Source organism: Cheilinus undulatus, linkage group 14 (genome assembly GCF_018320785.1).
Source record: "Cheilinus undulatus linkage group 14, ASM1832078v1, whole genome shotgun sequence".
NCBI lineage: Eukaryota > Metazoa > Chordata > Actinopteri > Labriformes > Labridae > Cheilinus > Cheilinus undulatus.
In genome coordinates, this window is record NC_054878.1 from 41,536,632 (window position 1) to 41,558,920 (window position 22,289).

Below are 22,289 nucleotides of genomic sequence, written 5' to 3' on the forward strand. Positions count from 1 at the left end.
AAACAGGGTAATAAAATGGACAGCCTTTGTCATAACGCAAGCACGTTGATGGTGTGAAGATACAGTAGATGAAGAAGAAGAAAAAAAGAAGAAGAAAGAACTGAAATATAAGCTTAAAAATAACAGCTATATGTCTTTTTTATTGTTACTTTAAAAACAAAATGTATCATTAATGGGTTTGTACACACTAATCTCTGCCATAACATAAAAATAACAACCTCACTTTTACTTGTAATGAATCAGCTTGCTAAATCATATATTAAAGGACAAAACAGACAAAAAAACATCCAAGTTGAAGGTGAAGCATTCACTGACCAGTGGTAAAAATATTGTAGACCAGCCATGCATTATTATGAAATGATTGTCCTAAATGAAGTTCAATAAAGAAACTTTTATTGCTTGTAAATGGAAATTTCCACTGAAAACATGCTGCACTCTATAAATAAAAGGAAATACTGTAAATGGCTACAGCAGTCCAACTTTTAGCACTAGTTATAAAACCCTCCCTTAAGGTAGTTAAATTCTTGCTTTGCATGAGCAGCAGACTTAATTGCTCTTGAATTACACCTCATTCCCCTGTAAAGATGAAAAGAAAGTGACGCACAATCAGAGCATTGTCTGATGGGGAGCACAGGAGAGGGAAGACAGGTGAAAGAGCAAGGAGAGGGGTAGAAATAGAGAGAAAGTAGAGGTCTTTTAAGACAAGATTGATTAAAAATAATTGGACTTATATTTTTTTCTCTGGAAATAAAGCAGTGAAACTATAACAAAGATGGATTAATTCGACTGTTAACATCAACAATGAATTTAGAATTCTTTTTGCGCATAGACACTTTTTCGCTCTTTCTCTTTCCTTTTTTGCATTCACAGCCCAAAAAGCATTGGCCTTCATCAGACCTTGGCTTCATACATACAAGCTCCAGGTAGTGACAGTGCTGATACTACCTACCCAAACTTATGGCCTCTGATTACAACCACAAACAAGACACAGCTATTCCTACGATACACACAAACGACGGCGATGACACATGAGAAAATCTAGGAGCGAGTTTAGTAAGAGGTCAGGTGAAGCAGAGCCAGGAAGTTCCCTGGTCTGGGGTGAGTTCTTACAACCCCCAAGGCTGTTACTCTACCTCCCTCTGCTTCCTTAGTAATGTAGTGAAGCGAATAGAAGCCATATCAGAAACGGATGGTTTTTCAGCAACATTTATATTTCTTTTTTTTTTAAACATATTTTTTAATTAATGAATCCGCCTGAAATAAACATTTTTGAACATGTGATGACTGGAGACTGTTTTTACTGCTTTTGTGAAAATTTGTTAGAGAAAAATGCTACCACTTGTGTAAAATAAAATAAAATAAAATGAAATAATGAGTAGTATGTTACAGAAATGGCTGTATCTCAGAAATGAAAAGGAGTTCAATCAAGCACTTGTCATTAAATTCATGGTAAATCAAATTTTACATACATGTATAAGATTCAGCAAAAACTGGGTGTTCAGCATGTCAAAATATATGTATTGCCCCTTCTTAACCCTAATCTTTCTAAGCTCTCCTTTCAAACTTTTCTCTGTCATCCTGTCTTCTGTTGCCCTTCTTTCTCATACGTAACACTGGCATCAGTAACAGTCTCATCTTGTTTGTATGTTTCTAAGGGCCGTGGGCTAAGGTGGCTAGTATTGGCTTTGTCGCTACCTGGAGCTTGGATGTCCTGAGTCTGGTTCTGCTAAAAATGGCATGCTGTTTGGGTTGTGGTGGCGGCTCAGGGCCATGTTATGTAACTTATCAGTAGCAAATAGTGCCAGGATTGAGGTTTAGGGGTCTCTTCACCGGGAGCCTATTCTTTTATCAGGGCACAAGTTAGTGCTTGTTTTAGACTAACAACTTCAGGCACAGGCACAGAGCTATAAATATAAGACATTAAAGATTTAAAAATTTGTCTTGTGTGGTCACATGTATTTTCAGTCTCAACAGAAAATTTTACAAGTACCTTCTTTGAAATCTATTCTAAGGTAAATCATTTTATTGAAATACTTTATTGTAATTTCCACATTTTACCAGGGTGCTTCATTGTTTAAATGTTTCAATTCATTATAACTTTTATTCAGAAATTGATCTTATTTGCTTTATTTTTTAACCCATGGGAGGTCTGGTCCGTTATTTAGCCTCTATTTTAAACTGAACATAAACTCTTTTATTTTTCATGTCTTACTCGTTATTATACATTTTGTTTATCCTTCTAGTGCTTCAAAAAATTTTGGATAATCTCAATTTATTATTCAGAAAGGGAAATATGCAATTAAAAATTGTATGCCAATGTCATGCGCTTTGACATCCCACATCTATCTACAGTTGTATAAATTTGATGAGAACACAGATTTTTTTTTGTGGTGTTTTTACTTTTTTCCTTTTTCTATATTCTCTGTCATTTTCATGAACATTTGGGGAACACATTTGTAATTTTTGTGGAATTAAAAAAAAAACGGGAAATTTGCTTTAAAATTTTTGATGGTCATAATGGAATTTTGGGGTAAACTGGGATAAATTTTGGGGTAAATTATAGTGGCATTATATAATTCTAGTGTTATTATTACATTGAAAAGTTGAGGCTTTATGATAACATTTCGGGAATATTTGAAGACATTTTAGAATATTTTTAATGAGATACTTTCAAAATATGGTTGAGAATTTACACCGAATTTTAGGTAATTTTTTCAGGGAATTTGTGTGGACTGTGGAAAGGAAAACGTCCAACAAATTCAGACCTTTTTGTGAAAATTTTGTTCATACTTGGCCTTAACAAGTCCTTGTGGTCCATCATCAAAAAAACAAAGAAAAATGTCCTCACTGTACCTTTCTCAATGACTGAAACAAGCTCTTACTGCCTGAAGACCCCCCCCAACAGCTGACCAACAGGCCCCCACACGGCCAAACGTCTGCTCAAAAACTGATCCAGTGCTGCATTTTCTGCAGAAACAGGGCCTTCAGGAGATTTGCAGACATCATGTTTGGTAAAAACTAATTCCTGTAAAAAGATAAAGCAGAGCTTTTAAACTTATCAGGTCCTACTTATCCCAAATAAGAGGGAGACACTAAAAAGACTTTATAAAAGAAAAAGCTCAGGTCTCAGGAGGTTAATTAATGATTCAATACTGAGTAACAACCTAGTATGATCATCAGCTGAAAATAATCAGTAACTTTATAAAATTTGAAGAGAAGTTCCTCACTATTTACCCAGTTAACTAAAGATAGCAGTGAGGTATTCATTTGCTCTCTACATTTTCTCTAATAAAAATCTGAGTACCTTATATAACAGTTGTTGTCTCTTGAGTAATCCTCTAGTGACCAATTGATGCAATGACAGGTTACTCAACTTCTACATGTCACCTTACAGTTTACCAGCAGTTACTCATTTGTTCTCCGGAATTTTTGGTTAGCTCATTGTAAACTGTTATTTTGTGTTTCCTTTAAAAAAATGTGGGACTTTTCCTTCACAGACTCCATGTTGAAGATGGTTAATAATGAGTAAAGAGTAGAGAAGCACAGATTCACTATGTAGGTAACTGTGTTAAGTGCCTGGATTTTTGTCGTGTTGCATAAATGTGACTTTTCAATCATAAAACTAGATAAGAAGAGGGTTCACGTCCCTCCCGTCTCTGAAACTTGCCTCTGCAGAAAGCCTGAATCTGCAGAGTTGTCTGGACTTGCAGCTGAGATGGAGAAGGAGTTTAAAGCATGCAGAGTTAAGTTTGAGTCCTCGGGTTAACCCCCTCTTCCTCCTCCCTAAGGACGCAACATTCCTACCAACCCCTTTTACTTGTCCTTACATAGTAGAAAACACTGACAGCAGCACTTACAGATGTATCATTGATTCCCATGGATCCACATCTGTACTCTGAGGAGAAATGATCTGTTTTTAACATCAGGGCACGTGTTATCAGAAAAGCCTGGGAGCTGAAGGCTGGGACACTTGGGCTGTCATTCATGAGAAACTGTAGGTTTTACAGTAGCTTGTGGGATTTACTGAGACCTTAATATAGCTCGATTTGTGCTGCAGAGATGGCTGCAAACTCTTGAAAAAAGGTGAAATGTTTCCATGACATTTTCTTATATGGTTGGCTGTCTATCAAAAGGCTTATCAGCTTCTGTGATCAGTAGATGCAGAAGGGCTTGTCGGCACTTAGAAAGAGACTTAGACTTTGATCACATTTCATTATAAAATGATTGTAGTCCTGTTTTCTTTAAAGTTTAACTCCTCTTAGTTTCTTTTCTATTCAGTATATAAAGTAACAGGCTTCTCCCGGTTCTTATGGAAAGCAGCTGGTGACTCACCTCCTCAGGCTATAAGGCGGAGCCACAATATGAGCACAAGGCTAAAAAGCAGGACACAGAAGCCAACTACCATTTGCTCTGCACATTGGAGGACTCACTGCTACACCAGCTTTCACCAAAGAGGACAAAAAACTTGAATGACTTTGGAAAGCAGAGACACACACAAAGACTGAGAGAAGATTTTACAAGGATTACAGACAAGGAAACTTGTTTGACAGGAATTTTCAGTTTGTATCAGGTGAGACTTCACGTGTGAAGAGATTTCCTTGTCAGTATAGAAAGGAATACTTTGTTCAGTGCATGTAGGACACATCTGATTTCTATTTTGTGTTTATCAGAGCACTCTTTGGGAAATGTATGCAACTCCTAGAATGGCAAACTCCACTTACCAGCTCATTGAGGACTGTGAAGCCACACACAAGGCGCTGTACAAGTTCTATGCAGCTATCATGATCGTGATTTTCATCCTGGCTCTGCCTCTCAACGCTTCAGTCCTCCACCTCTTCATATTCAAGCTCAAGTTCTGGAAATCCAACACCAACAACGTCTTCCTTTTCAACCTGGTGTTGGCTGATATCCTGCTGCTGTTTTGCTTACCCATAAAGGCGTACAACTTCATTCAAGGCGAGAGAAGGAGCGGGAATGACACAGTGTGCAAAGCCATGCTGTTCATGTTGTTTCTGAACCGAGGAGCCAGCATCGCCTTCCTCACCGTGACATCCATAGATCGATATTTTAACGTCGTGCACCCAGGAAGGAAGAATCTCCTCAGAGCGCTCAAGAAGTCTCCACAGATCTCTATCATCATCTGGCTGCTTCTCCTGCCCCTCACCATCCCCACCATGCTGAAGAACTTCGACTGCTGCAACAGCCATAAGAGCGGCGACCCTAGAGAGGACACCTTGATTAAGGTAAATTTTACTCATTGAACATGTGCCTTAATGAAAAGAGCTACTTTATATCTCTCATTTAAGTTAAACCACAAATATCTGCAATAAAGCCTTGAGATGAGTCTCATGTAAAGAAATGACAAAGCATAACAGTAAAATTTTCCTTTACTTGCCATGCACTATTAAAGTGCTGAGCTGGCAAGTTTTTTTGTCCTACTACTGACATCAAAATTTGCATCACTCACTAACGCAACACACAGTTCACACAAAGAAAAGGAACTCTCTGTTACTCACTAAGAGGTTACAAACAGGGCATTAATGTGGAAAATAACTGATCGGTCGAATGTGAACAAGTGGCGAAAAAAGAAGTGCAAGAATGTGAAAAGAGCGGTGTACTCCAGGTTATCAAACCCACTTAGAGCTCGTTCACAGAGCTATTTTTGCTCACAGAGTTGCTAAAGTTGAGATGTGTTGTATCAGGAGGGTGTCAAGTTGCACCACACACAACAGGAACACAATGCGGAAATGTACACTAAAATCAGGATATCACGAATGTAAGTTTCTATGGATTAAAAGGCTCTGCCATATTTGATACAATGCATGCTAATCATATCAAAGAAACCATGAAATCTGATTGACTAAAGAATATAAGATGAAAAGGCTAAGTTAAGGCTTCCTGTACCTATTGACTGCAGCATGATGTCAGCGCCACCTCTTATCAGCTTCAGCTCAAACTTTTTCAGATGTTAATTGGCTGTCCTCTTCTCTATTTTTAACCCTGATACTAACATCTTCAGCCAATTCTTTCTGTAATGTTACCCTCATTCATTAGTGCCACCATGAGGATTTATTAAGAATTGACACCGTCAGTGAAAATGGCTGGAAATTCCTTTCAGAGTGCCATACTTTGGGATTATTGTATGAATGTTTATCATCATTAGTTTGAGTCAGTTAACTGTCATACTGATATTTTGCCCAGTCTTTTTCTTTGGTGTGACTTTTTTAAACTAGTCTCTAGGGTAGGGCTGGGCGGTAAGGCCTTAAAATCTAAATCCCATCACACACAGATGACAAAAAAATTAATCACAGCTGCTTTTTCTGTAATTTGGTCTGAAAAAAAGGCACTTAGGTTGTTTACAGAAGGCTGTAATTATTTAACTAAACATCAACGTGATATTCCTCCATAACTAATATTTTCATTTGAGGCAAGCGGGAACATTCGTCTGCTACCGTCGGCTGCTCTTTCGTGTGTGTTTGTTGGACGTAGTGGTTTTGTGAATTCCGTAGTGAGCCACACTTTCCCCACTCTGCTGCGTGTCTTTGTTTGAGATGTAGAAACAAGTTTGTCATGCTGCAGTTGCCAAGGCTTTCAAACAAATTTTGCAGCAGGCTGTGGGTTGGTTGTGGTCTGAAGTCACAAACCCAAACCAGTTTCAAACAACTGACGAAATATGGCTTTCATAAAAAAATTCTGGATTCATGCTAGTCGCCATGTTGTTGTGTGTGGGTGCAAACTACAGGCACCCAAGGGAGAAAGAAAGAGGAGGCATGGGGGAATTTCAGAAAATCTAGATTTTTATCTTTTAAAATGTCCAAAACACATCAATGCAAATTAATCAATAACATCGATATATCACACAGTCCTACTCCAGGGGGTTTGTTTCCCCCATAATAACCCATTCTTTGTACATTATTTCTTATCGGGGTGGGCAACTGGTGGCCTGGGGACCAATCCAATCTCCCTCTTCCCCAGTTAAGGCCCAGAAGTTCATTTCAGATACCCAAACTGCTGTGAACTTGAAACGATGTCAAAAATCTGCCATGACAGCATTAAAAACGGAAGTATTTTCATAATAATCTTTGATAACTGGTATTTGTTCATCTCTTTGCAAGAAATCCCAAATGTACTTGGCTATAACTATTTCTACAAAACTCTTACTAAGCATTACCAAATAAATGTGAAAAAAAGAAATAAAAATGTGAGTTAGATGTTTTTTAATACCTTGAAAATACGCTCTTCTCTTCATAACATCAAGAATGTAGCTTAAATTAGCTTTAGCTCATTAAATAAGGCATTGCCTTGAGTTTGTAAGCTATTATTTAGTTTCTTCTGTCAACTTCTAAGCTATTAGAATAATCTTATTAAAGGTGCCCTATGATTTTGACCAATTTAACCCTCTGACAATGAGAATAAACTAATGTAACACTATTGGAGATCAAAGTTGCCCATCCCTGCCTTCTACAATGAACAAGATAAAAGCATATCAATCAATCAATCAGTGTTTGTATTGGGCCTATTCATAATAAAAGTTATGAAAAGACGCTCTACAAAGAGGGCAGGTCTAGACTGTACTCTTTCATGTATTATCATAAAGACCCTTATCCCATGAGCTCAGCACTGGCAGTATTTAGTCTCGTTACAGTGGCAAGAAAAACTGTCTCTTTAATGGGCAGGAAGCTTGAGAAGAACCAGACTCACGTTGACAGCCAGCTGCTGAAGCTGCACTGGGGTTTGAAAGAGATAAGCAAGAAGCAGAAGGAGAGAAGAGGGAGATACAGGAAGAGGGACAAGAGAAACAACAAAACAACAAATGGAAGACAAATTTATGGCTATCATGGCCATAAACTTATCTCCCATTGGCTATATATGGCTATAATGTCAGTCATGATGCTAGCAGTCTGTGAAGAATTAGCAAAAATAACCATGACTGATAGAAAACAAAACAATGCAATATTAGCATTAGATAATGATAATTGTAGAAATGTAATTAATAGTTGTAGCGATAACAATTATTTCCATCATGTCTTATTCTGAGACATTTCTCAGTGGATTTCTGTGCAAATGCTAAATAGAGGTTGTCTAAAGGTAAACGTATGCATCATTATATTAGCTACTCTAACATCACTCCTGATAAGAAGTTAGAGGTGAAAAAATACACTTTTGCTACACTTTTTAACCAACCAATAAAAATTCAGTTCTTGCACTGGAATTTTACACAGTGATATTAAATTAGAAACATGTTTCCTGGAGCAAGTCAAGACTGTTCATCTAGTTGTAAATATGACTGTTTTTGTTTCATAACTTTGATACTTTCAAGACAATTGAGTGTAACAAAGACAGAATTGATACTCCTATCCTCACACCCCTTCAAACAGAGTAATGTCTAACTGACATCCTTCCAGACTTCAGATGTCTGAGTTTAAAGCAGTTCCACCACAGGCTGAGTCTCTCCTCTAAACTAAACAGATGGTTTCAGTTACATTTTCTGTTTAGGGCCTTAAGGGGTAAAATCATTCCATTTTTACCAATAAAAAAAAACAAAAAAAAAACAAAAAACTAAAGTATGCATATGCTTGACTTTTCATATTGGGGGGGGCTGAACATACAGAGGCTGTGTTTTGTTTTTCACACATTCCTCATCAAACAATCTGTCACAGTCAGATTTTTTTCTTTTAAAAATGAGCATTTTAAACTTTAATACTCTCAAAAGCACTTGTAATTCTTTAGACACTTTTAAAGAGGAAATATGCAAGATTAAGTTGTTTTTTTAGAACTGCATGTTCTCTCTTTCTCTTTAACCTCTGGGTTTCACTATCTTTCATCTTCTACTGTGATTCAGCCTCCTGTTTTCTTTCTTTAACTCTGATAAGTTCTTAACTGATAAATACAAAAGACATACAGGTAACTGGAGTAGTTTTCCATCAGGGCTTTCTGCCAGCAAACTCCCTGGAGATTGGATCAGCTCAACAAAAGTTGATTGGAGCAGGAGTAAACTTTCAAGGTATATAACAAGAAGGGATGGGAATCGAGAACCAGTTTCAGTTGGTTCAATCCATTGACATTGTTTACATTCAATCTTAATGTTTCGTTTATAGATGCCTTACTTGAAAAACATGGTCACATGAGAGGCAGTCAGCAGAAACAAAAACAGAGAAGGAAGGAGAGGACAGTCACAAAAACAAGCAAAAGTTGTCAAGTGTGTGGTTAATTTCTCAAAAAATGTGGCAAACAGTGCATCATGCAACATCTGTTAAACCTTGGTGTGAATCTTTTTGCACAAGAACTTTTAATTTTGTACAAGATTTCAATTCATTTTTAAACATCCAGAGATCTAGGATCCAGACACTAGTTTTAAATTTAAGTTAAGGTTTTATCTTTTGAAGAAAATGAGCAGTAGTGTTGTGTTCAAATTCAAATTACAGAAATTGAAGATCCAGAGAGTAGTTTCTTTTTACAGAGACATTTCGAACAAAAAAAAAAGATGTTTTTGGTTTTTCTTAGCATGTTCTCCTCTAAACACTTGATGAAGAACATTTTAGTTATCACAACTGTTTATTATAGCCAGTAATTGAAGTGTGTGTGTGTGTCACTGACTCTCACTGAAGCTGGCACAGGTCTTCAGTGTTCAGAGAGAAAGTGAAAATCTATATAGTCTTCTTTTTCCCCAAAAAATCCAAGCAGGGAATGGATAAGGGAATCAATAAAGAATTTAATCGATAAGAAGAATCAATAATGGCACTGATATCAATAAAATCTTATCAGTTCCCATTCCTACATACAAGAATAAAAAAGGCACAACTGGGACATTAGAATTATCATAGAGTTGGTACTTTAAGACTTAAAATAGTCTCACATTACTGATTTAAGAGTTGATGCAGGGCTTTTTATTTCTAATTTTTAAATTTCAAAAGCTTTATCAAAGTTTCTTTGCTAGTTTTAAAGGAAAAAATAAAGGTTTTAAATAATTTCAGTAACTGTTCATCTAATTCTGTTAACTGATAGGAAGCAATGTATTTTTGACCTTCCTCATTTTTCCTATTGAATGTTTTGATGTTTAGCTTCAGTTTTTATCAGAAGTAACTAGAAAATCTGCTGAAAATCCCACCGTACATGCAGTCAGTGGAGCCGCAAACTTATTCCAGTGTATCCTTTTTAAGCTGAGACTTAAATCATATGGTTAAGACGAGAATAAAGGGGTCTCTCTGATTTCAGTCGTGCAAGATAATAAAAAAAGTCATTTTATACATCAAAAATGTAGGGAGACTCTGGCCTACCATAAAAGTGTGAGACTCTGTATCTAAAGTGACTAAACTTATCTTTTTATCCCCGTAGGATGTGGTGGACAGTCTGCGAGAGGTGGTCTTCTTCACCCAGATTGTCATCCCCTTCATCATCCTGGTCTACTGCACGGTCCACATCGTCAACCGGCTCAGGAAGAAAAGCATCGGGGACAAGACCAAGCTGAAGAGAGCCGTCTTTCTGGTCACCTCCGTCATGGTGGTCTTCTCTTTCTGCTTCCTCCCCTGCACTATCGCCAGGATGGTTCTGCTGATCGCTCGAGTGGAGGAGTGGAGTGAAAAATTCCAGGATAAAGCAGCCGTGGCATTCGACGGCCTCATGGTCCTGTCCTATATGGATTGTCTGCTGGATCCGCTCATCTACTGCTTCTGCAGCACCAAGTTCAAGGCTCTGTATCTGTCCAGTTACTTCCCGTGCTTAGTGAAAGACGGTGGGATGCCGCTGGACAGCTCAACTGGAGCCACACCAAATCCCAAACGTAATAATGTTATTTGAAATTGATGGAAAACAGACAGTATGAATGAACAGATACTACCTGGGATGGACACTGTGCCCCTATACTGTATGTATTATAAAAACAGAGACTTAACATGTAATATTTAAGATTTTGTATGTATTTTTTAATAGAAAAATATTGACAAAGATATGTAAACAAGAGAGTCAGTGGTGGTTTTTCCAAAGATTTTGAAGTGCTGTAAATATGACATAGTAGTGACTCAACAAATCTGTTTATAAAGTCTAAATGTTGGTGAACTATCTACTGACTCATCAAATCTGTTTTTAAAGTCCAAGTGTTGCTGAATATTATCTACTGACTCAAAAAATTTGGTGTTGGTGAACTTTATCTAGTGAAAGGAGGGTTTTTCTTTGGGGATTGCCCACAGCTCAAGAATGCACATCTGTTTCTCCTCTTATCTTGGACAGCGACTTAGGTTATGAGTTAGAGCCATGAAAACTCTTTCTTTGAAGTGCTGAAATGCCAAAAAAAAATCTCTGCCAACAGACAGAAACATAAGTGAATAATGGGATCATTTTAGCCTCAGAAAATTCAATGATGTCATCCCAAAGTCTTTAAACCAATAACTCTGTAGATTTTTACAAACTAGGGGGATTTAAAGGGGGGGAAATCTTTTCAAGACGGTGTAAAAAAACACAAGACAGAATTTCTCTGACTTGGATTCCTGAGCCCCAAATCAAACCCATATTTGGCCCTATTATGTAAGATTTAATCCTAAAGGCCCATACAGGAAGCTGATTATTACCACTGATTTACTTTTGATTGCATTACTGTTTAGACATAGAGATGGGTGACATTTTAAAGTATATTTTTTCAGTCCTGGATAGTTTTGTGTGAATTGATAAAGAATTCGAAAGGCCTTTATTAACTCTTTTGACACATGCAGTTGCTCGTTTATATAAAAAAAAAAGCATCTATCACTGTCAGACAGAGGGATGGAGGCTGAAGAAATTGTGGACGAAGGATGATGCAGAAACTGCAGATGAAGCAAAAGTGCCCAAAGCCGTTATGATCATTTTTGCCAATATGTGTAGTCTCCCGTATTTGTCATTATTAGTCCATATCTACAAGAGCAGAGAAGAAAATAGAAGGGTTGCTGAACAGAAAATGAAGATGCAGTTTCATGGCATGCATAACAATTGCACAGGAAGTGTGCAGGTGGGATATAAACATTATCATTCTGTTGCAGTTAGAAAATAATTGTGTTAGTTCGGCTAAAACTGTACTTTAAAATACATGTGTTAAATGGACTTAAGCTTGTTTAATGCTTTACTAGACGTTTGACTACTCAAAGTGTCTCTACACTGCAGGTCAAGCCTACCCATTCACAGCTAGTCTTTCACATTTACACTAATGGCAAAGCTCACTACAAAGCATTAGCCAACAGTTTTTGTTAATCCCATTCATATGCATCCATACACATTTACATGCAACTGACAAAGCAGTAGGAGCAAGTAAGAGTTGAGTGACTTGCCCTAGAACACATCAACATGTGACTGAAGGAGCTGGGGATCAAACCCACGACCTTCCGAATGCAAGACGTCCCACTACCTACTTAGCCACAGTTGCCCCAATGAAACATGTAAACATGGTAGTTCAACGGAAGCCAAACCAGGTCAAATTTTTCATAAGTCAGACCAAGACACCTTAATCCTTACTACAGATGGAGATAAATTTACACTTGCATAACTTATCTGACCAGCCAAACTGGTCTTTAGTGCAAGCTTCACAGTGACTTTAACCAGAAGTAAAACACCAAAAGTTGCACTGACCCCTGGCTTGAGTCACTGTAAAGGTCGGCTCAGATTACATGTTTTTTTGTTCGTTCATGACAACCTTGTCAGACTATGCAACAAAAATCTTGTCCTGTCTTGGCCAACAGTCTGGTCACACTGCAAGCGTGATCCTGATCGTATGCTGACGTCACCACTGTCTCCACAACTGTGTGTAAGTTCACAGGTCTTCAAGGGGGCAGGTCAGAGAGTCCATCAGAGCTACAACAGACACGTTCTGTGTGATTGTTTGAAATGAAAAGAAGAAAAAACAAACAACTTTTGACTCGTCCCGATGTATTAAGAGGAGGACCATGTGGACCACCTCCCTTTCAAATAGAGTTAGGGGTATAAATGTGATAACAAGCAAAGAATATTGCACAGTTAACATAGTCGATACATACAGCCTTACTGTATGTACACATAAATCCCCAGGGTAATAAACAGTGGGGACTTGTATAATGTCACTGGTTAATGATGATACAAAGATAAGAGCAAATACTCTCCTATTAGCAAGTTTCAGGATTCACAGTGATAACGGGAATAAGGGTGTCAAAGACAATGATGCAAGAAAAATTCTGACATGCTAGTCCTGTTGAGCCATGATTATGGGACGTCTTGGAAACATCGTTAACTATGTCACACTACAAGAGCATTTGTTGTTTCCAGTGCACATAATCAGCAGGACGTTTGACGCTGACTGCGACGATGTAATCAGGCCAAAATCTGGCTTAATTTGTGTAATCTGAGCCAGCCTTAAGAAGGACAGCAGGCATTTATAACAAAGTAAAGTGCAGATTATGTACAAAGTTTTCCATGCTTTCACTGTTTCCTATACAACTGATTAGCTGGTTGCTAGTCTGTTAGCACAGTCAAACTGAAGCAGGTCCATTAATACTTGGCTAAAAGGGGACATATCACCACCAACAGTACTAAGATGAATTTAAACCCATTGATAAATTAATTCTACTGCTGCACTGGGACAAGGACTCAAGTACAATAAAGTGACAAATTTAAGCAAAAATATTGTTCAACTAAACGGAGCATTCAAATATACAGATTAATTCCTCCTGCTGCATTCACACATCCATTCAACCCAGATGTTTTACTCCGTGGCTGAAAGGAAAAACTGGGGGTAAAGTTGGGGTGAACAATTCTGCTGTTTGCATTCACACGCGCATCTCACCCCAAACATTTAAGTTTTCAGAAGTTTAGTACATGTGTGAAAGCTGTGCTAAATAATACAGTTCATAAGAAGACCAGCAGTCCACTCTTTAGCATTTAGGAGACTTAGGTAAGGAATTCAAGAGCTCCTAAATTAAACTGATTCTATCTTGGCCTTTGCAAATAAGTAGCACCAAAAACTCATCTGTGGAAGGTAATAAATTAACAATAAACCATCAATCATAGTGTGAGGGACCTTTAAATGACCCCCACGTGGTTTACAATAACCCTTGACAACCATTAATCCAGGAAACGACGTGACACGCCTCACAAACGCAAAATTCCCCTGAAACCTCTGTGCAGTGTCAATCATGACTCATAGTGTCAACTAGACTTGACTCCACTATTCCCACACTTTTTTACAAACTCTCCTGAAGGTGCCTGCTCACCTTGATGACATCACTAACAGTAATAACACAATGAACAAAGTGTGTGTTGTTCACTGTCTGCCTATAAATAGACGCCCTCCTCATGTGGCTGATTAACCAGCTGAGATTTGGTGATTCTTTCAAATATCATCAGATTTCTTTTTACTCATCTGTGTGTTAAAGCTGCATCACTGTGTATCATAAAGACAGCTGCTCCTTCAGATTTGTCACACAGTTTTTGACATGGTGACGTGTGTGCTATGGATATTACACAATGTTCTTGTCAAGAGGAATAAAGGAAAAATCAATGATTAGCCAAAAGAGGAAAAACAACTAACGGAAGGCATCCGCAAGTTATGAGCAACAGTCAGAGTAATGTCCCTGAATATTTTGCAAGAATACTGTTTTGCCAGAGGGTTTTAATGTTAGCTACCCTCATGAATGTGTAGCTACAGCCAGGGTGTGTAATCATCTTTATGACTGACTGGTCAAGCAGTAAAATAATCCACCAGCTAAGTATTTTCTTTACCAGCCTCAGTGAGAAATTTTGTATAGTTAAATTCAATATCAATTCTGCCTTTGTCTATCAAAACAAGCACATTTTTTTCTTTCTTTTTTAAGGCTTTGATAGAGTTGAAAACTAGTGCAAGCACTGTTCATTTAATGTGCTAATGTATGTCCTTTTGTGATCAGGCTGTTTTTGGTGGATCTCCATGCCTACTTGGTGCACTGATTGCTGCTTTTAATTTACTAAAATCAGCACAGGGGTTCATTGCAGTATTGTGTGGTAAGTATTCACTGATCCATGTATCACATACATTAGAACGAGAGATGCAAAACATGGATTTTTGCATATATTTTCAAAATGGTTTTAGCCAGTATATCGATATTTAAGCGTAGTTCAAACCTAACACTTCAGTCCTTAAAACACACTATTTAAAGTTTGAGGGTAAACATATAAAGAGATTTTAGTCCTTAAAAGAGATTTATTGCATGGAGATAATGAATAAAGAAAAGGCATCAGCTGATGTAGGTCTGTTGGTCAAACTAAAACTCCACTAACTTATTTGTTCATATGGCCAGTATGTACAGCTGTTATACGCTGATTTTCACAGCCCAAATATCGGCATAAATGTTCATATCTTCACTTTTTAAGGTAATACATGCCAAAACTACGGTGGCCAGTAAGGGCAAATGGTCTGCAGAAGCCAGACACACTCTAAATGAAACAAAACAGCTTCAATAAGAGAAACGCTTCAACTCTAGAGACACAATCAAAAGTCCAAACGAACTTCAAAAGGGGAAACGCGATGCAACTGACAAAACGCTCTCTAATACAGAAACAATTCCACACTCAAAACGATCCTAATCCAAAACACGCTTCAAAATCAGAAACGTCAAAAAGCACCCAGCCTCCAGAGGGCGCTCTAGCACAATGACTTGGTTTCAATTTCTTAATTCAGCAAAAAAACCAAAAAAAATTTAAAACTCTAGAATATCTCATAAGGTACATTTTTAAATTAAATACAATAAAAGAAGATGGTAGAATTAGATATTATTTAAAATATATCTACAGCTGTATCAAACAAAACCAAAAATGGTATATTAGAGTAAGTTATTGATGCACACACTTTCTGAATTTTTATTAAATTTATTTTTCTTTTTATTAAATCACTATTAATACCTGTTTCATAAATGCTTTGGATATCTCAAATTATGATCATTACTCGTGAAAGTTTTCAAAAATTGTAAACTGTAATTGTTTTTTAAAGAAATGTGTTTGTGAATAATAGGATGCCTTTACAAGCTTTTCTTTGTACTGTTAGAACTGTGTAAATATCTGATCCGTCTTGAGTGTGTGTTTTTAACTCTACTGCCCTATGTGAAGTGTAAATATACTGTAATCCTTAAATACAATTCTGCTGACTGATTCTTCATCCATCTGATTACTGCATCTAAAGCTCCGTGCTCAGCAGCATTACCTCATATGATTTAACTCTAGTGGCTCACAAACATTCCCATAAAGTTCAGATGTGAGTCATGGTACATTTAAGCAATCCTGAAACTTCTGTCCTGGGATAAAGAGTGGGTGTAGTTTTCATGACTGTACTAGTGTGTCTGGAAAGCTCCTTAAATAGAAGGAGATGATGCTTTCTGAGAAATAGAAATCTTACATCCAATAAAGGTCTAGACACCAAATCTGTGATTCCTAATGAGGTAAAGGACTGAACACTCTTACTGGCTGAAGAACACATGAAGTGACAAAAACAGGGGATGTCACCTTATTGTGAATCATGTAGATCACATAAGATAAGAACATAAAGTCAGGAAGAGGAAGCAATAAAGAATTCATTATCTTTGCCATGAAAATCCTATAAAACCAAAATTCTGTTGGTATAATTCCTATAATGACGTTGTTTTCGTCACCTGTTCCATCTGTTAAAATGCATTTTTCTTAAAAAAAGATTACAAAGTAATGGGCAGGGGGCTTCAAACTATTTATTGAATATTAATATAATAAAGCTAAATTAAATTTTGGCTTCATTTTGAGTTAAAAGCTGCCCATGGAAATATTTTTAGCTAAAGCACTAATCAGCCTTTCCCTCCCAGATACTCAATTCATTACAAATAATTTAATTCCAAGCTGTTTTTGGGTGACATCTTCCAGCCTTAAGCATCCTGGATCTATAAAAAAGGAGAGATCTTTAAAAAAATGATAAATGACATGACAGAATCCCCAAAGTGAATTAGCTCCCCCTGCTGGCTGGCTGTAGTATAAGTTTTAATGGCCCCCTCTTCTATGTTAACAGACGAGCTACAGCTCAAAACAACAGAGTCAAAATATATGTCCAACAGTTTTTCTTAAACATAGTTTCTAGTATTGCAGTTAACTGCTTTCTTGTTGGTTAATGCCAAAGTGTTAATTAGTCCTAATTAGTAATTTGATTGTAAAAAATATAGTATAATGCCAGGATTGACAGCTCTGCTCACAAATCCAGTTCTTGTGGCATTGGGTTCACCAGATTATCAGAGTAAAGCAACAAAAACTAAGAGAGTAGTCATTGTACTTTCTGTAATTGTTAGCACCTGTCTCAGATCAACACAAGAATCTGCTCTGCTGTGGACTTAACTGTAAAGACCAGAGAAAGCCCTGAGGTTTAATGGGTAAGCTACATTTTTGTTATAATGTCAGTAAGTCCTCCTTTATATCAAGGATTGGTGTCTTAGGCAAATATATTATTAAAAATCACAGAGAACTATCAGATTATCTGAGAAATGTGGAGATTTTTCCTTTGTTGTTTCTAATTTGGTAATATCATCACATTCTTTTCTTTTGATGTTTAATATGGTCAGCAAAAAGCTTTCAGATGCACTGTAGCGGCCACATGGCAACTGTACAGCAGAACCGGCTAGAGGGACTACATATCCAGTCTTTCCTAGGATCGCATCAGAATTCCCAAGGAGGAGCTGGAAGATGCTGCAGGGGAGAGGGATGTCCGGGCTGACCTGCTTAGCCTGATGTCATCATAACCCAGCCCCAGATTTGTGGAGGAAATTGGATGGATGGGTGGGTGGGTTTTAACACAATGTCCAGATATCTACATGGCAGCATATCCAGTTTTAGAAGTTAAGCAATAAGAAGGCAACTGGTGTGTTTAGCATGTAATCAGTGTAGCCATTCAGTTAGGGAGGGAGAGAAATTAAAAAGAGGTAGGTATTTAGGCATCAGTCAGACAATTCAAAAGGTGCTAACAACTCAGATATCCATGTAGATTTAGGAAGAAATCTCATCACACAACTGTAAATAGTGTGCACTAGCCAGTAAAAGGATTAAGCTTTGATATGCTGAGTTAGGGGCAGAAGCTGAACTGCAAAGATGGAGATAGACTTCATCCAGCATAAGTGAGGTGTATGGGTTTATCGCAAGATCAGCAGTCTCATTACAGAGCTAGAGTGTAGGAACAGAGTTTGCAACAGACAGTAAATAAGATGTCAGTATCTTTTCCCCCCATCCTTGTTCTACACTCTCTACCCGCACATTTCTGTGTATTTCAATCTTCTCTTGTGTCCTCTTTAGCCATACTTTTTTAATGTGTAATGTTAGCACAAGCAACAGTTATGATTTTTTTGTAGAGGCCACATGATAGGGTAGGTATTATGAGAACTGTTTGCATGTATGAGGCCTGGGTGTGTTGAAGGTGGCCTTGCTGTTTTGGCTGTAAAGGCAATTTGGTAGAAAATTGGCCCAGTGTAGTAGGTGGTGGTAGCTAGTATGAAGAAGAGTGGTTTTGGGAGGCTGGAGCTCACTGTGAAGCCTCCTTCAAGTGTCTTGGGACCAAGTGGATGCAACACCCGTGAGCTGGGATTCATACTTAACAACCACTGAGATGTCTTGGGTCTTTCTGCCCATCAGCCTATAGTTGGGTTGATGTGGTAAGGCAGAAAAGGCCGTGTATTAGAGTAGGTACCACAAACACTGTCATTTCCTTGTGTTTGTATGCTAAGAACCTCGATGCTGTCAGGGATGTGGTGGCAGAAAAAGGGCCATGTGTCAGGTTATGTAATTTATCAGTAGCACTAGGGGAATAATCATGATTAGTGATCTTTTCACTGAGTACTTCTCCTTTCATTAGGACACTTGTGTTGTATCTTATTTCAGATTAAGATGTAATAGTAGTTGCAGGTGTTCTTTGATTTTTTTTTTATAAGTTACAATTTGAATACTAGGAACAATAAACTATTGTTACTTCAAATACATTCAGTTTGAAGTTGCAAAAAAAAAAAACTTTCAGAAAAAACATCAATAATGAGGCTTTTTCTTAACTTTATAACAACAATATGCAGAATTTATGTGATTATAGCAACTTGAAAACTTCGTAAGACAGGGTTCCAAAACAAAACATTTCAAACAAAGCTCCTTAGGTTTGTTAAAAATGTGGGTCAGATAGAACCAGCTATCTTATCGCTGTGAATAAAGCTGTAGTGACGCTGAGGTTGTGGTAGAAAGTAGCTGCTTCTTACCTGATATAATGACAGGTTGAGCCTCCAGCAAACAGACGATACAAAGGAAAATGGGACCTGTAAGGACACATACAACAGGTTTAAAAAAATGTAAATAAAGGATTAAGTTTTGAAGGAGGAAGCATGTGAAGGGAAAATAAGAAACATAATATGATGTGGTTCTGGCAGGAGTTTAAAGACAGTGGGGAGGTATTTCAGTAACAGTGCTGTGAAAGCTGATACTGTTATCATGAAAAAAATGCCAAGAAACTATGAATGGAGCCAGTGCTTGGGTACACAAGATATTATTAATGGAAAGTCTTTCAACATGACTAGCACCATGAATGTGTGGGAAGATCTCTGATGAAACACAAATATGTTTAATCTTCATTCGCCATCAATGATTTTATGAGATATTTTTTCTGTTATTTATGTCTTTAGTATTTCAAGGTCCGATGATGAGAAAGAAAAATCTTTCCTTCCTCCATCCTGGAGAAAAACATGCATATCTGTAAGGAGAAGAATTTAAAAGACTTCTCAAGACATCTGGTTAGAGTTTTAAATGAAAATGCTTCGTCAGTTTGATGGATTTATACGCCATATCATCACATTCTTGTTTGGATTCCCTAGAAAAGCATCTACCTTTGAGAAAAACTTGCATACCTGTTGTCTGGTAAGGGCAGATAGGGTGAAACAGTATGAAAGAAAAAAGGCAAAAGAATCCACAACAGCTTATTTCATTTTTAGTCCAAAATGCATCAACAATCACACAGCACCATTTGGTGTTTACTGATAAATCACTCAAACAGGCAGATTTTTACACTCACTGATAGCATACTGGATCTTGCTGGTGTTTTGTGATGATTTATTTGACAATATAAATATGTAAACTTGAGCTTCAATCCTGCTTGACGCTGTGTAGCAAAAGCCAATCGGTGTTTATGTTTCCTGACATCTTGAAACGCTTCAGAAATAATCCAAACAGGATGCCAGTTTAGCTCAGTTGGTGGAGCAGGCGATCATATACAGAGTTCTCAACGCACTGGTTGTGGGATGAAATTTAAGTTCTGGAGCTTTCTGGTTCAGGTCTTCCCCTACCTTCTCTCTCCATATTTTCTGTCTCTCTTTAATCATCCTAACCAAATGAATAAAGGCAAAAAGCCCAAAGAATAATCTTGTAACAAAGCCATCCAAACTCTTAAAAATGTCTTTTAACTGATTAATCTGATTAAAAATTTTGACGAAATTAACCCATCTACAGCGCAGAATGACTCAAAATCCCTGAAACGTCTCTGGCGATGCATTTCAGGCAATTTGTCCAAGTAGGGTTACCGTCAAGCATGCCGCCGCGCATGCACAAATGGGTCGTTGATCCGGTAGTTTCGGTTTTTTTCTTATACTGGTGCTAACCCAATACTTTAAAATGGTACCAGTACCTAAAAGGAGCCCCAGTCAATACCTTTAGGAGGAAAGAAAACAATAATGGTCAGTGGTTAGAGGTAGGAGAAAAAAAAATCAATTTTTAGATGCATCATAATTTAGAGGTGAAAGATTCTGAATTGATTTATAAATGTCAAGTAATCGATAGTAATAGATTTAAATATTTAAAACTGTGGAACAGCTGGAACAAAAAGGTGGAACTCTGGCATACAGCAAGATTTAGATTACCAGTTGTTCATCTGTGAAAAGGGACATTTTCTATGTCTGTAATTTCAGATATGTTACAGGGAAAGCATGCTGCTACGTTTGGTTTGGGGCCATTGTAACTTACCAGTTAACACACATCTCCTATTAGAGGATAGTAGATATCTAATTTATCTCTTTTTTCTAAACAAAAATGTAATGTTTTAATTATTTTTGACACAGTGGGAACAGAAATGTATCAATAATCGATTAAGAATCAAATCGTAGCCCTATGAATCATAATTGAATTGAACTGTTAGGTGCTTAAAGATTTCCACCTCTATCAGTGGTACTAAAAATATTTTTTTAATTGCAGGGGTAATTATATGCCAACATTAGCCACATTCTGCAAACAAACCTGCATCGTTATGATGTGACATTGTTTCACCGCTAACAGCAATCATAATATGATAAGAAATTATACGCCTTGGAACATCCCTGCTTAATGCCACATAAAAAAAGATGTCTTGCCTTGAAGTCATCTCCAAATTTATGAATAAAGTCATGTCTGCTCCCTGAGGCATACACCAGCTATCAGACAATGGTAGATGATGATTGCTTTCAGGCTAACTAATGAATCATATCTTACTGTCTCAAAAAAATCAAAACTGAAACTGAAGTTTGTTTGTGCAGGCACGATAACAATTTTGTTTTATGGGACTATGACCAAAAAGATATGGTTTTTATACACATTAATTAATAGATGACATGTTTTTGTCATCTATTGTTAATTTAAAAGCACAATATTATCCTTCAATATCAATAAAGACCATTTAAAAAATCATCTTAAAATAGAAAATACACTTAAAAATACAGATGTAAGTTAAAATAAAACTGCTCTCTTCACACACACAAGAAACACACTTCAAGCCTTTCTTATACTACAAAAATTGTATTTTCCACAGAAGCTGGAGGAATCGTGTTCCTGGCTCTCGTGTTCTTTCTAAACCACTTTCAGAAACTGTAGAGAAAGTTTGATGACCTACATTTGATAAGTTTTGAATCGCTCCAGATAAAATACTTGCAGCATGATATCAGATATTTCTACAGATAAGTGTAAATAGACAGTCACATACTGTCATCTTTGCTAGTCTGCTCTAGAATAACCAGTTTGCTAAACTAACCATGTATATATTAATTGTGAATATTTTCACTAGCAGGCACTGCGTCTCCAGTTAATGCCCTGATGTAAACCAGCACAGTGGTTGGATGGCAATGTCTGCACGTCTCCTCCTCCAGTACATTTCTGACCTTTTAGAAGTTTACACCCCATCCAGATCTTTGACATCTTTTTTTTTTTCTGTCTCACTCTGTCATTGTGTCTGTGATCTGCAGCACAAAGCTGCTTGGCTTGTGTGCAAATTGTTCTCAGCTGCAAAACTTGGTGGCTGTTTAAGAGTGGACATATGATTGGTGCAAATT

The 22,289-nt window shown here is 37.3% G+C and overlaps 1 protein-coding gene and 1 long non-coding RNA gene across 4 annotated transcripts in view; one reads left to right on the plus strand and one right to left on the minus strand.

The window, feature by feature from the left end:
- The window catches only part of LOC121521289, a 72,493-nt gene that overhangs the window by 18,348 nt on the left and 31,856 nt on the right, over positions 1–22,289 (minus strand). For all 3 annotated transcript variants that reach the window (XR_005992838.1, XR_005992839.1, XR_005992840.1), the window contains one exon: positions 19,206–19,262. This is a non-coding gene — a long non-coding RNA (uncharacterized LOC121521289). The remainder of the gene's footprint in view (positions 1–19,205; positions 19,263–22,289) is intronic.
- Positions 4,330–16,051, plus strand: gpr31 (G protein-coupled receptor 31). Its single transcript, XM_041805146.1, has 3 exons — positions 4,330–4,570; positions 4,671–5,243; positions 10,336–16,051. The coding sequence occupies exons 2-3, from the start codon at positions 4,686–4,688 to the stop codon at positions 10,795–10,797; spliced, it is 1,020 nt and encodes a 339-aa protein (XP_041661080.1). The 5' UTR covers positions 4,330–4,570; positions 4,671–4,685; the 3' UTR covers positions 10,798–16,051.